The sequence below is a fragment of the Macaca thibetana genome, chromosome 9, assembly GCF_024542745.1.
Source record: "Macaca thibetana thibetana isolate TM-01 chromosome 9, ASM2454274v1, whole genome shotgun sequence".
Lineage (NCBI taxonomy): Eukaryota > Metazoa > Chordata > Mammalia > Primates > Cercopithecidae > Macaca > Macaca thibetana.
Window position 1 is genome coordinate 21517924 of NC_065586.1, and position 15555 is coordinate 21533478.

At 38.4% G+C, this 15555-nt stretch overlaps 1 protein-coding gene and 1 non-coding gene across 18 annotated transcripts in view; one reads left to right on the forward strand and one right to left on the reverse strand.

Moving 5' to 3' along the window:
- MLLT10 (MLLT10 histone lysine methyltransferase DOT1L cofactor) overlaps window positions 1–15555 on the forward strand; it is a 219681-nt gene that overhangs the window by 130760 nt on the left and 73366 nt on the right. For 16 of the 17 annotated variants that reach the window (XR_007728788.1, XM_050804023.1, XM_050804025.1 and 13 more), the window contains one exon: window positions 13510–13765. Coding sequence is in view for 16 of the 17 variants with exons in the window: in XM_050804023.1 (XP_050659980.1) it covers window positions 13510–13765 (256 nt within the window). In the remaining variant the exon portion in view is untranslated. Of the gene's footprint in view, window positions 1–11977; window positions 12114–13509; window positions 13766–15555 lie in introns of all 17 variants that reach the window. The other variant, XM_050804041.1, reaches the window with a different exon arrangement.
- On the reverse strand, window positions 4706–4812 carry LOC126963541 (U6 spliceosomal RNA). The gene has a single exon (XR_007729157.1). It is a non-coding gene; the product is annotated as a U6 spliceosomal RNA (small nuclear RNA).

Genomic DNA, 15555 nt, shown 5'->3' on the forward strand with positions numbered 1-15555 from the left:
TCTACTAAAAATACAAGAAATTAGCTGGGCATGGTGACACGTGCTTATAATCCCAGCTACTCGGGAGGCTGAGGCAGGAGAATTGCTTAAACCCAGGAGGCCGAGGTTGCAGTGAGCCAAGATGGCACCACTGCACTCCAGACCAGGCGACAGAGTGAGACTCTGTCTCAAAAAAAAAAGGGGAGAAAGTCTTCGTTCTTGACCAAATAGAGATTTGCTTGCTGTCAATGTTATTTTGGTAAAGAAATTTGTAGATGCTTATAAGCCACAGTTCTCTTTTTAAATTGACAAAATTGAACATCACACCTTGTTAAAAGCAATCTTTAACACATTACCTTTCATTATTATTAGAAGACGTCATTATTTCTGAGCGTCATTATAAATAGCTCACAATTTTTAGTTGTTTGAATTTTGAGGTAATTTAGCTTTTAAAGTACAGTTTTTGTTTGTTTTAAGGAAGTTTTTTGTGTACCAGAGATACATGATCAGGTTTTTGTCTCTTTCTCTTTGCAACATTTTTAAAAGAGGATAAAGGAGAACCTAATTTTAAGTAAATTTTTTCAATTAGCTGTTAAATTTTGTACTGATTTTTTAAGACTTTCAGAAGAAAATTTTTGGTAAAATAAGTTAATTTTTGTGTAATTTAAAAATTTTAATGTTTCTTTAAGGATCATCTTTTAAAGAAATCTTTAGAACTTTAAAATTATAATGAAATCCAAGTGGAGATTTAATATTTGTTTATTAAGTCACTTTATCTCTTTGTTCTTTTCTTGTATTTTACAACACAATTATATTTGAAAGTTAAACTTTTTTAAAAAGTAAATTTAATTTTGAAGGAAATACACACACGCACAATCTTAGGGCCATAAGGTATTCAAAAGTCTAATGTATCATAAATATACATGAAATGTTGCACATATTTAAAATAGAAACATTGGTAACATTTTGACATATGTACACATTAGTGAAACTATAACCACAATCACAGACAAGAGTTTCCTTGTGACTTCTTTTAATCTCCTCCCTGTCTTCACATCCCTCCCCAGGTAGCTACTGATCTGCTTTTTGTCACTTTAAATTAGTTTGAATTTTCTATAATGTTAAACAATGGAAAAATATAGTATGTATGCTTTTTCTGTCTGGCTTCTTTCAGCATAATTATTTTAAGATTTGTTCTTGTTGTATCTTTTAATAGTTCAATTTTTGGCTAACTACAATTCTGTGTATGGATATACTATTAATTTGCTTATCCATGCAACAATTGATGGACATTCAGGTTGTTTTCAGTTTTGGGCTGTTACAAATAAAGCTGCTATGAATATTGTATAAATCTTACAAGATATATGTTTTTATTTCTCTTGCATGAATACCAAGGAGTGGAATGGTTGGGCCACATGGTAGGTGTGACTCACCATGGTAGGTATATATGCTTTTTTTGTATGTGTGACGGAGTCTCGCTCTGTCACCCAGGCTGAAGTACAGTGGTGTGATCTTGGCTCACGGCAACCTCTGCTTCCCGGGTTCATGCCGTTCTCCTGCCTCAGCCTCCCAAGTAACTGGGACTACAGGCGCCCACCACCACACCCGGCTAATTTTTTGGTATTTTTTTAGTAGAGACGGGGTTTTGCTGTGTTAGCCAGGATGGTCTCAGTCTCCGGACCTTGTGATCCTCCCACCTCGGCCTCCCAAAGTGCTGGGATTACAGGCATGAGCCACTGCGCTTAGTCAATATCTTCATATTTGTTATTTGTTTATTTTTAGTGAAGTGTTTTTTAAGATCTCCCCACCACCTGCCTTTTTTTATTGGCTTGTTTTCTTATTACTGACTTTTGTAAGACTATGTATTCTGGATGCAGGTCCTTTATCAGATACACATTTGTAGATATTTATCTCACTCTGTGGCTTATATTTTCATTCTTTTTTTTTTTTTTTTTGAGACGGAGTCTCGCTCTGCCGCCCAGGCTGGAGTGCAGTGGCCGGATCTCAGCTCACTGCAAGCTCTGCCTCCCGGGTTCACGCCATTCTCCTGCCTCAGCCTCCCGAGTAGCTGGGATTACAGGCGCCCGCCACCTTGCCCGGCTAGTTTTTTGTATTTTTTAGTAGAGACGGGGTTTCACCGTGTCAGCCAGGATGGTCTCGATCTCCTGACCTCGTGATCCGCCCGTCTCGGCCTCCCAAAGTGCTGGGATTACAGGCTTGAGCCACCGCGCCCGGCCTATATTTTCATTCTTTTAATCTTTTGAAGAGCAGACGTTCTTTATGAAATTTAGTTTATGAATTATTTTGTGTTTTCTTTTATAAGCTTTTAAACTATAATTCAGGAGTATATAGTGATGAAGCCTAGACCGGTTAGCCAAATCTAAAAGAAACTGGCTTCTTATCACAACTAACATGTAAACATTGCCACCCTTCTTCTCTCCAGAATGACCATAAAAAAAGTTACTGTGGAGAAACAGAAACCTAGATTTGAGGCAACACGTAAAAACTAAAGGAAAAATAGCAATTCAGTGGTTCGTTGGTAAAAGCAGGAAAGTTGGTGCCCTTCACTGGGCTACTTTTCTCTTCTTACTCTTGTGCTTTTTTTTTTGAGACGGAGTCTTGCTTTGTTGGCAAGGTTGGAGTGTAGTGGTGTGATCCCAGCTCACTGCAGGCTCTGCCTCCCGGGTTCAAGGGATTCTCCTGCCTCACCCTCCCAAGTAGCTGGAATTAACAGGCGCCCACCACCACACCTGGCTGATTTTTGTATTTTTAGTCGAGATGAGATTTAACCATGTTGGCCAGGCTGGCCTTGAACTCCTGAGCTCAGGTGATCCACCCTCCTTGACCCCCCAAAGTGCTGGGATTATAGGTGAACCACAATGCTTGGCCTTATTCTTGCTCTTTTTGTTTCTCTTCTTCAGCCCATCCATGTTAGACCCCAATAGGTTTGAACAAACCACCTATTAATTTCTTTGGAGGTTACCACAGTGCTGATTGTTCCTTGCTAGTGTATAAAAATCCTGTTGAAATTTCTGTTTATTTTGTATTCTGCCACCTTGCCTGAACTTTTTTTGAGACAGTCTTGCTCTGTTGCCCAGGCTGGAGTGCAGTGGCTCATTGCAGCCTTGACCTCCCAGGCTCAAGCATCCTCCCACCTCAGCCTCCTGATTCACTGAGACTAGAGGTGCACACCACCATGCCCATCTAATCTTTTCTTGTAATTTTTTGTAGAGATAAGTTTCGCATGTTGCCTAGGCTGGTGTTGAACTCCTGGGCTTAAGCCATTTGCCCCCGCTTGAGCCCCCAAAGTGCTGGGATTATAGGCATGAGCCACCACGCCTGGCCACTTTAATTTTTATTTCTTTGCTTACATTGGGCTTAATTGGCTCTTCTTTTTCTATTCTGAAGATTAAGGACAGGCGCAGTGGCTCACGCCTGTATCCGAGCACTTTAGGAGGCTGAGGCAGGCGGATCACTTGAGATCAGGAGTTCCCGACCAGTCTGGCCAAAATGGAGAAATCCTTTCTCTACTAAAAATACAAAAATTAGCCGGGCATGGTGGTGCAGGCCCATAGTCCCAGCTACTTGGGAGGCTGAGGCAGGAGAAGCACTTGAACCCGAGAGGCGGAGGTTGCAGTGACCCGAGACCTCACCACTGCACTCTAGCCTGGGTTACAGAGCAAGACTCCATCTCAGACACAAACACACACACACACACACACACACACACAAACACAACCTGGTGTGGTGGATCCCCTGAGGTCAGGAGTTTGAGACCAGCCTGGCCAACATGGTGTGAAGCCCCGTAGCTACTAAAAATACAAAAATTAGCTGGATGTGGTGGCAGACGCCTGTAATCCCAGCTACTCAGGAGGCTGAGGCAGGGAATCACTTGAATCCAGGAGGTGGAGGTTGCTGTGAGCCAAGATAGCGTCATTGCACTCTAGCTTGGGTGACAAGAGCAAAACTGTGTCTCAAAAAAAAAAGATGATTGTTCTATCTTTCTTCTTTTCTAATACATACATTCAGTGCGATAAATTCCTCTTTAAATGCTGCTTTCCCAGCATCTCACAAATTTTTATGTTTTATTTTCATTTAGTTCCAAATATTTTTAAATTTCTCTTTATATTTCTTCTTTTACTTATACGTTATTTAGAAGTGTCTTGTTTAATCTCCATGTATTTTTGGATTTATGGCCACCTTTCTGGTATTGATTCTGGTTTAATTTCATTGTGGTCTGAGAAAGCAAGGCACTGTATGATTTCTGTTCTTTAAAATTTGTTAAGGTGTGTTTTATGGTCTAGAATGTGGTCCATCTTGGTTAATGTTCCATGTAAGCTGGAGAATAGAAGAATGTGTCATTTGCTGTTGTTGGATGAAGTAGTCTACAGATGTCAGTTATATACAGTTGATTGATAGTACTGTTCAGCTCAACTGTGTCCTTAACTGATTTTCTCACTAGTGTATCTGTTAATTTCTGGCTGTGATATCAATTTCTATCAGTTTTTGCTTCATGTATTTTGACCGCTTTTGTTAGTCACATACACATTAAGGATTGTTATGTCTTTTTGAAGTATCAACACCTTTATCTTACGTAATTACTCTCTTTAGACCTGATCACTTTCTTTGCTCTTGAGTCTGTTCTGTTCATAATTAATACAGTGTTTCTGCTTTTTAAAAATCAGCATTAGCATAGTATATCTTTCTCCATTTCCTTTTTATTTATTTTTATATGGAACACTTCACGAATTTGCGTGTCACCCTTGCACAGGGGCCATACTAATCTTCTCTGTATCATTCTAATTTTTGTATATGTGCTGCCGAAGCGAGCACTGTTTCCTTTAAACTCTACGTGTCTTTATATTTAAAGTAGGTTTCCTCTAGACAACATATAGTTGCTACTTGGTTTTGGATCTGTGACAATCTTTATTTTTTAATTGGGGTATTTAGACCATTGCCATTTAAGGTGACTATTGATATAATTGGGTTAATATCTACCATACTTATTACTAATTTTCATTTTTACATTTTTGTTACTGTTTTTGTCATTCACAGCTTTTGTGGTTTTTATTGAGTATTTTATATGATTGCATTTTCTTGTCTTTTTTTTTTTCCACCCTGTCATCACACTTTAAGTGTTTTTATTTCACCCTCTCCTTGATTGCATGTTTTCTGAGGCAAATTCAGATATAATTCTTATACTTGTGCCTGTGTGGGTAACATGTTTTCCTCTGGCTTCCTTCATGGATTTTAATCTTTGAGCGTGGAGGTGTACTTCCCTTTCCCCCTCCTTTTTCGCATTTATCTTGCTTGGCGTCCTCTAAGTTTCTTTGATAGCTGGTTTGGCTACTGACATTTGTTTGAGGGGAAGTTTCTTGATGTTATGATTTCAAATATTGCTTCTCCTTTCTTCTCCTCCTTGTATTCCCGTTTTAACTATGTTAGGCCTTTTGTTTACATCCCAGCATTCATGAATATTTTGTTTGCTTTTGTTTTCCAGTCTTTTTCTCTCTTTCCGTTTCAATTTTGGAAGTTTTTATTGTCATATCCTCAAGCTTAGAGATTTTTTTTCTTGAGTTGTGTCCCACTCTGCTGATGATTCCCTGAAAGACATTCTTCATTTCTGTTTGTTTTTGATCTCTCTGGCATTTCTGATTTGCTTTCATTATGCATATGTTCTTGCATGTTGTCTGCCTTTTCCATTAAATTCCTTATCATATTAGTCATAGATTTTAAAAATTCTTGGTCTCATAATTCCAACATTCCTGCCATGGCTGACTTAGTTTCTAATGGTTTTTCACTTTGTTTAAACTGCATTTTTTGCCTTTTGTGTTGTTGTTTCATGTTGAACATTATGTCCTGGCAAAAGGAACTACACTATAAATAGACCTTTAGTAACACACTAGTAAATTGCGGGGAACAAGAGGCATCCTATACTTCTATAATTTTCAGTCTTTAGGTGAACCTCCCCTGGAATGTGAACTGCATAGGGGCTTCTTAGTTATTTTTTTCTCCTGCAAGTGGAACAGGATGATGGTTAGAGTCGCCTGAAGTTGTACATTTCCCTTCCCTAGGTTAGTTAGGCTCTGACAAAAACCTCCACAGGTTAGAATCTCGTTAAATAGTTTCTCCTGAAAGCAGGCCTTGTTAGGAAAAACAAAGCTCTGGTTATTTCAAAATGGTTCCTTTTCCCCCTTTATTGGAGGGATCTCTGGGGGACTCTTTCTCCGGTATTCACTCTGAGGGCCTGCTAGAGGTCCTAGAGGTAAAATTCACAAAAGTGTGAGAGTCCTCCAAGACCGGGTCCCCCTGGAGGTTTTCTTTTTCAGCCTTGTCCACACTGTGCCTCTATCAGTTTGTCAGTTAAAATAGTTTAGGTTTTCTTTCCCTGATGCTGGTTCCTGCAGAGGTTTCAGCTGCTGGGTTTGCTTAGGTAAGTTGTAAGTCTCTCTGTGCATTGATTTGTCTTTCTGTTTTTTTTTGTTTTGTTTTCTTAATTATACTTTAAGTTCTAGGGTACATGTGCACAATGTGCAGGTTTGTTACATAGGTATACATGTGCCAATGTGCCATGTTTTTTTTTTTTTTTTTGAGACTGAGTTTCACTCTTCTTGCCCAGGCTGTAGAGCAATGGCGTGATCTCGACTCACTGCAACCTCCGCTTCCCGGGTTCAAGTGATTCTCCTGCCTCAGCTTTCCAAGTAGCTGGGATTACAGGCATGTGCCACCACACCCAGCTAATTTTTTTGAGACGGAATCTCGCTCTGTCACCCAGGCTGGAGTGCAGTGGCATGATCTCAGCTCACTGCAAGCTCCACCTCCCAGGTTCACACCATTTTCCTGCCTTAGCCCCCCGAGTATCTGGGACTATAGGCGCCTTCCACCATGCCTGGCTAATTTTTTTGTATTTTTAGTAGAGATGGGGTTTCACCTTATTGGCCAGGATGGTCTCGATCTCCTGAGCTTGTGATCTGCCTGCCTCCGCCTCCCAAAGTGCTGGAATTACAGGTATAAGCCCCAATTTTTTGTTTAGCAGTTTGCCCTATGATCTCTCCATTCACTAATGTAAGAGTTGGTGATTTTCAGTTTGTTGAGCTTTGTATTTGTTTTAGGGTAGAGCAAAGACTTCTCTTTCCTCCTCATATGCTCAACGAGTAACCAGAATTCCTAGTATTGGCATTTAACGATATAAACTTCCCTCTTAAGTAGGGCTTTATGAATTTTGATATGTCGTGTTTTCATTTTTATTTAGTTTAAAAAAATGCTTTGTGGTTTTCCTTGTTTGACCTATGAGTTACTTAAAAGTGTGTTATTTAGTTTAGAAATATTTGGATATTCACTTTGTTACTGATTTCTAATTTAATATTTTTATATTATATCATTCCTTTTAAGTTTATTGATGCAGAAGAACATGGATTATCTTGTTAAATATTCTGTGTGGCTTTTGTTTTGGGAGATGGAATCTCCCTCTGTCCCCAGGCTGGAGTGCAGTGGCACGATCTTAGCTCACTGCACCCTCCGCCTCCCGGGTTCAAGTGATTCTCCTGTCTCAGCCTCCTGAGTAGCTGGGACTCACCCAGCTAATTTTTGTATTTTTAGTAGAGACAGGGTTTCACTGTGTTGGTCAGGATGGTCTCGATCTCTTGACCTCATGATCCACCCCCTCAACCTCCCAAAGTGCTGGGATTACAGGCGTGAGCCATTGCGCCTGGCTCTGTGTGTTTTTTAAAAGAATGAATGTGTATTCATTTGTAGTTGTGTGGAGTTTTTCTGTAAATGTCCATTAGGTCAAGTTGATTTATATTAAGTTGTCTATATCTTTACTTGTTTTTTGCCTGTTTGTTCTGTCAATTATTGTGAGTAGGTGCAGAAACAATTAGGATTTTTGTATCTTCTTGATGAGTACGCCACTGTATTTTGTTAATATTCTTTATTGTGAAATCTACTGGCTGATATTAATATAGTGAATTTAGCTTTCTTTTGATTAGCTTTAGCTTGATGTTTCTTTTCCCATGCTTATACTTTCTTTGTGCCTTTATATTTAAAATAGATTTCTTTTTTCTTTCTTTTTTCTTTTTTTTTTCTTTTTTTTTTGAGATAGAGTCTCACTCTGTCACCCAGGCTGGAGTGCAGTAGCATGATCTCAGCTCACTGCAACCTCTGCCTCCCAGGTTCAAGTGATTCTCCTGCCTCAGACTTCCAAGTAGCTGGGATTGCAGGTGTGTACCACCACGCCTGGCTAACTTTTGTATTCTTAGTAGAGATGAGGTTTCACCATGTTGGCCAGGCTAGTCCTGAACTCCTGGCCTCAAGTGATCCACCTGTCTCGGCCTCCTAAAGTGCTGGGATTCCAGGCGCAAGCCACCACGCCTGGCCTGAAGTTAAATTAACTTAAAGTAGGCTTCTTTTTTGTTTGTTTGTTTGTTTGCTTGCTTGTTTTGAGGGGGTTTCATTCTTGTTGCCCAGGCTGGAGTGCAATGGCATGATTTTGGCTCACTGCAACCTCTGCCTCCCGGGTTTAAGGGATTCTCCTGCCTCAGCCTCCCCAGTAGCTGGGATTACAGGTGTGAGCCACTGCACTGAGCTAAAATAGGTTTCTTTAAAGCAGCGTATAGTCATGTTTTGAGTTTATTCATTCATTGTTGCAATCTTTGCTTTTTAATTGGGATGTTTAGAGAATTTACATATAATACGATTCTCTGAGTGGTTGTATTTTACTATAATACTGTTGTTTTGTTGTTGTTGTTGTTGTTGTTTTGTTGTTGTTGTTGTTGTTATTATTATTATTATTATTATTATTGAGACAGGGTCTTGCTCTGTCTCCCAGGCTGGAGTGCAATGGCTTGATCTCAACTCATGGCAACCTCTGCCTCCTGGGTTCAAGCAATTCTCCCACCTCAGTCTCCTGATTAGCTGAGACTACAGGTGCATACCACCACATGTGGCTAAGTTTTGTATTTTTTGGTAGAGATGGGGTTTTACCATGTTGGCCAGGCTGGTCTCGAATTCCTGACCTTGGTTGATCTGCCTGCCTTGGCCTCCAAAAGTTCTGGGATTACAGTGTGAGCCACCGCACCTGGCCTCTGGGTAGTTGTATTTTAATCTAACATTTGCTAATCCTTTTCTTTTTGCCCATCATTTCTCTTTCCTTCTCTCTCTCTCTTTCTCTTTCTCTGCTGTATGTTTGATTGAACCTTTTTTGTGATTCAGTTTTGCCTGATTTGCAATAATTTTTTGTTCCATTGCATTGTTTTAGAGACTACAGTATAGCATCATTAGTCCATCAGAGTTTACCTTCAAGCAGAATTATACTAGTTTACTTATAGTGTAAGAACCTTGTAGCTATATACTTCTACCCTTTTGGTTTCGTGTTATTTTTACCACTTATTTTTTTTTTTTAACATATGTTACAAAACTCACAATTTATTGTTACTCCTTTTGCTGTACATCAGCTGTCTTATAAAGAGTTTAAAATAGGCCAGGCGCGGTGGCTCATGCCTGTCCTCCCAAGCACTTTGGGAGGCTGAAGCGGGTGGATCACGAGATCAAGAGATCAAGACCATCCTGCCCAGCATGGTGAAACCCTGTCTCTACTAAAAATACAAAAATTAGCTGGGCATGGTGGTATGCGCCTGTAGTCCCAGCTACTGGGAAGGCTGAGGCAGGAGAATCGTTTGAACCCAGGAGGTGGAGGTTGCAGTGAGCCAAGATCGCAGCACTGCACTGCAGCCTGGCAACAGAGCGAGAGTCGTCTCAAAAAAAAGAAGTTATGAACAATTCTTCATTATTTATCATTTTTACTATATTTGTCTGTTACTCCTTCCTTATCCCTTTTCACAGTTTCAATTACCTTCAGTCAACTGAGGTGTGAAAAATATTGAATTGAAAATTCCAGAAATAAATAAATTATAATTTGCACAGTTTTGAGTGGCGTGATGAGAAATTTCACATCATCTTGCTTCATCTCTTTGTACTACATTTACCATTAGCAATTAATATTTCTAATGCTCTTCATTCTTTTTGGTATATTCACATTTCATTTATTATTTACCTGAAATAGTTCTTTTAGCATTTATTGTAGTGTTGGTCTGCTAGTGATTAGTTCTTTCAGCTTTTATATCCAAAAAAGCCTTTATTTTGTACTTGTTTTAGAAAGATATTTTATAATAGTTGGCCGTGGAATTCTAAGTTGACAGTTTTTTCTTTTAGTACTCACCTGTTTTCTAGATTGAATGTTTTTAGGGAAAATTTTGCTTTCATTCTTATCTTTGTTTTTGGCATGTAAGACATCCTTAAAAAAAAAAAAGAAAAGAAAAGCCTGGTTTCTTGTAACATTTCCTCTTTATCATTGGTTTTTAATGATAAACAATTTGATAATGAGCTGAGTTCATTTACTTTTCTTCATATTTATTTTTCTTGGGGTTACTTGAGGTTCTTAAACTGTGAGGTTTTTTTTTCCTCATCAATTTTACAATTTTTCCTACTATTATTTCTTCAGTTTTGTGGGGATTTTTTGTTCATTTGTTTTGATCCCCCCATTCTTTTTGAGTAGTCTAGTAGCATGTAAATTAGGCTACTTAAAGTTGTTCTACAGCTCACTGTTCTTTTTTTTTTTTTTTTTTAATCATTTTTTTGGTGATTTATGTTGGGTAGTTTACATGTTGTAGTCTCAAGATAGGCTTGGTACAAAGTATGTGGGTTTTTATGGGACACTTGAATAGTACATAATTTTATTTAAAAATTTTAAGCAGTACATTATGTTTTCTAATGGTCACTTCTTGTCACCAATTTAGATGACAGAGCCTTGTAGACTAATCTGAGGCAACCATACCTTTTGTAAATAATCATAGCTGCTTTTTTTGGTTACTTGTTATAGAGTCGTTATTTAATTTTGGATCTAGTTTTAAATTTTTGTTTGAAGTAAATAATTTTTGTTCCCACTTAATGGTATTGTGTAGGTATATTGGTGTTGCAGCTTATCTTTGGACTAATAGTTGGCCATGAAATAAAAATTACATGTATTCTGAATTAGCCTTTTAAAAGATTAAGTTGCCTGTAAATCACAATGTAGAACAAAGTATTTATGCAGCACTTCAGAGACTCTCAATACAGCCAGATATCCAGTTTTATCTCCAGTAGAAAAGAACAACTACAAAAGAACTTATATTTTTCAGTAGAGCAGCAAATGAAGTAGTTTGCATTTTGTGGTCCAATTTGCCTGAAAAAATAAATATTATTATGTACAAGAATTACACTCAGAGCAGTGAGATGTTCGTACTATGATAGACATTTAGAATACAAAAGTGAGGAAACAAGGTTTTGTGAATTTAGTCTTGGGCTTACTCATAGTGTGTCTTTCAGCCATCTCCTACCTCCCTCTGGTCTCCTTTTACCTGTCTTTTCCTCGATTTTGAGTTGATTGTTGTACGTTTATAATGGAGTTCCCTAGTGCCATATTGTCCCAACAGCACATTATGGAATAAGTACTTTTAAAATCACTTTTAAACGTGGAATTAAAATAGAGGTTTCTCTTTGAATGAACCCTGCATTGCCTTAGTGAGTGTCATTATGTATAATTTAAAAATTGTTAACATCTAAAGCTAAAATTCATTTTTTTCATATTAAGTCTGATTATGTTCTGAAATGTAGGTTTGGACATTTTAAAAATGTTCAGTTATGGTTTTAATGTGATTTTTTTGTCACTGAAATTTGATTGCTTTATTCATTGCTTTCTTTGTAATACTGTTTCTTCCAAATGTCATGTTTTCATGGGTTTTTATGGACAGATTTATACTTGAGGGTTTGAGCAAGGACGTTCTGTCAAGTAAGTGGGAAAAATGACCATCTCTAATGTAGATTGTCATGTGGAAGTGAATAGTGTATTTTCATTATAGTACTCTACCCAATTTTCTCTCCATCCTTTATTTGATACATGAACAAAAATACGTGAGTGAAGAACACCACTGTGTTTTCTTAGATGACTTTTAAACTTCACTAGGTCATGCAAGGATCAGATGTGAGAGGAATGGAGAACCTCAGGATCAACTCAAGTAATTGGAAAAAGTATTTGAAAAATGAGGTGGGGTGGTTTCCAAATTGACCTGCCCAGCATGGAAAAGGTTCATATTTCTAAAGTAAGCCATGAAGTTTCATCAGCTTAAATGTGATTGGTTTGTAAAATGGGATTTTTTTTCCTTTTAAACTTACTTTGAAACGTTTGTTCTTGTTTGTGGATTGTAGTTTGTTAGAATAGTGGAGTACTTTGTTTTTATGAAATGTTTCTTCTATTTAATGATGCATATCCGTTATTGACACTGAGATAATGGGGCCTGGGGATGGCAACAGGTTGATAGAAAAGCCGCAAGAAAGATTTGGTTTTCCAAACACTTAATTTTTTCTCTTATTCCTCTTTTTGAAATTGTTTTTGCTAAAAATGCCAGCCATTTTGAAACTTGATTTTATTGTCATGTTCTCGTTTTTCATATTCATCTGATTGTGTTGAGTGGTGGCTGTATGTGGGAAAATTCACTTTTGCATATTTTCAAATTTTTTCATTTTTATAGCAGAGATTTTAGATACATACAATAAAAAAGTATTCACTTATCCAACAAAACTTTGGTGCCGATTATGTTGCAAGCACTTCGTGAACTTTATGCTGTCCATGCCTCAGATACTTTAGTGAACTTAATGGCGACATCAAAACCTTTGCCCTAGTGGACTTTATAAACCTTTGATTTCAAAACATGGTGATTAATGTGCATCTGGTATAATATACTTTCATGTATTCGCCATTATTTGGGTATACCTTGTAATAAAAATGATTGCTAAAACTGGAAACTGTTAATACAGATCTTCATCCTTTTTCCTTAACAAATGCAGATCAAGGGAATAATTGAGAGCCACTTTTAGGGATAGTTATAAAATCTTACCTTTGCAATATATAACTTTTTCCTCAACATAACAATTGGAAAAATGATTTCTGTTTCAAATCTTTCTGTTTTTTTTTACAAAGGGACCCTCACCTGAATTCTTTAAAAAGTTTCGCTCTGTCCTCCGCTAGCCTTATAAACTCATGGATATGGTCCTCTAATGGATTTGTAGCACGTTAGTCCCTTATTGTCACCTTCCTGTGTTGAACACTAAAGCTTATTTTAATTTCATGTCTAAGAAGTGTAGACATTGTTAAAAAAAAAAAATGATGTTGCTTGACAAATGCTTATCTTCAGTATTACTGTGTGTCACTTCATAAATATAACTAATACATACTTTTACTAGTTGTTGCAATTTGATCCTGAAACAGCCATCTTTAAATTATCTATGCTTTTTCTTTTCTTTCTTCTTCTTTTTTTTTTAAGTAATTATAATGACTTAAATTGTTTTTGGATGATTTTCTTAGGTGAACCGACTTATTTTTAGAACAGAAACTTTGTGTTTATTCTGCAAGTTCTTATTATTAATGTGTCACCTATTGTTTTCTGTAACTAAAATGTAATCAACTCTTTTTCCTTCCCTTTTGAATCAAAATGTTAGACTTATACAAGCACTAGCAACAACTCTATATCTGGATCACTGAAGCGCTTGGAAGATACTACTGCACGATTTACAAATGCAAATTTCCAGGAAGTCTCTGCACACACCTCTAGTGGAAAAGATGTTTCAGAGACTAGAGGGTCAGAGGGCAAAGGGAAGAAATCTTCAGCTCACAGCTCAGGTCAAAGGGGAAGAAAGCCTGGTGGTGGAAGAAATCCAGGAACAACTGTGTCAGCAGCTAGCCCTTTTCCTCAAGGTATTAGTGATGTTTTAGTTAAAATACTTGTCTTTAAGATGGTTAATAATAGTTATGCTTTGTAAAAGAATTATTTTTTTTTGGGGAACTTATAACTAATGGATGTTCTAGATTATTATATGATTAGTTGCTATAGTAAGATTACTTTAAAGATAGTGTTTCCTATTAAATTTTTCTGGTACTTTTTCTTTCCTTTTATAATATGATTTGTGTTTCCAGAGTTGAATTGTAATTTTAGTGTTTAACTAGACATGGAATAATGCTTAAAATTGGGGAGAAAAATAATAAAAGCTGGAGCTTTGCTTTGTGTTCTGTAGAACAGCCCTTCTTTTTGTTTGAGATGGAATCTTGCTCTGTTGCCCGGGCTGGAATGCAGTGGCACAATCTCGGCTTACTGCAACCTGCCTCTCGGGTTCAAGTGATTCTTGTGCCTCAGCCTCTTGAGTAGCTGGGATTACAGGTGCATGCCAGCATACCTGGCCAATTTTTGTATTTTAGTAGAGATGGGATTTCACCGTGTTGGCCAGGCTGGTCTCGAACTTCTGACCTCAGGTGATCCTCCCGCCTTGGCCTCCCAAAGTGCTGGGATTACAGGCTTGAGCCACTGTTCCTGCATCTTTTCTATAAGTGTTCTTTATTTATATTTCCTGAACATTAAAAACAATTAAGGTTGGCCAGGCATGGTGGCTCACATCTATAAGCCTAGCAGTTTGGGATGCTGAGGCGGGCAGAAGTCTTGAGGCCAGCTTGGGCAACATGGTAAGACCCCATCTCTATAAAAAATTTAAAAATTAGCTGTGTGTGAACTGGGCACAGTGGCTCATGCCTGTAATCCCAGTATTTTATGAGGCTCAGTCAGGTGGATCATCTGAGCTTAGGAGTTGGAGACCAGCCTAGGCAACATGGCAAAACCCTGTCTCTCTAAAAAATACAAAATTAGCCGGGCATGGTGGCACATGCCTGTAGTCCCAGCTACTTCAGAGGCTGAGGTGGAAAGATTGCTTAAGCCCAGGAGGTTGAGGCTGCAGTGAGCTGAGATTGCACTACTGCACTCCAGCCTGGGTGACAGAGTGAGACCCTGTCTCCTTGGACAGGCAAACAAAATAAGCCAGGTGTGGCCCCAGCTCCTCAGGAGGCTGAAGCGCGAGGATTGCTTGACCCAGGGAGGTTGAAGCTACAGTGAGCCGTGATTGTGCCACTGCACTCCAGCCTAGGCAACAGAACAAGACCCTGCCTCAAAAAGCAAACAAACAAAAAACAAAAACAAACAAAACCCACTAAATAAATAAATACAATTAAGGTTTACATTTTACATTTGTTAGTAGATAAATACTGGACAATTTTTAGGAGATTTACATAGGTCTCAGTAAATAAGTTGTTGATTAATAATGCATTTGTTACGAAGTTTGAGGTTTAACAGATTAACACACTAACCTGTTTTCTAGGTTGTGTGTGTGTGTGTGTGTGCGCGTGTGTGTGTGTGTGTTTTGAGACAGGGCCTTGCTTTGTTGCCCAGGCTGGAGGGCAGCCGTGTGTTCATGGCTCACTGCAAGGTTGACCTCCTGGGCTCAAGCATTCTTCCCGCTTCAGACCCTCAGTTAGCTTTTGCCTCCACCTTTGTCTCCCAAGTAGGTGGGACCACAAGCATGCGTCACCATGCCCAGCTCATTTTTAAATTTTCTGTAGAGACAGGTTCGGCCTCCTGAGTAGCTGGGATTAGAGGCACATGCCACCACGCCTGGCTAATTTTTGTATTTTTAGTAGAGTCGGGTTTTCACCATGTTGGTCAG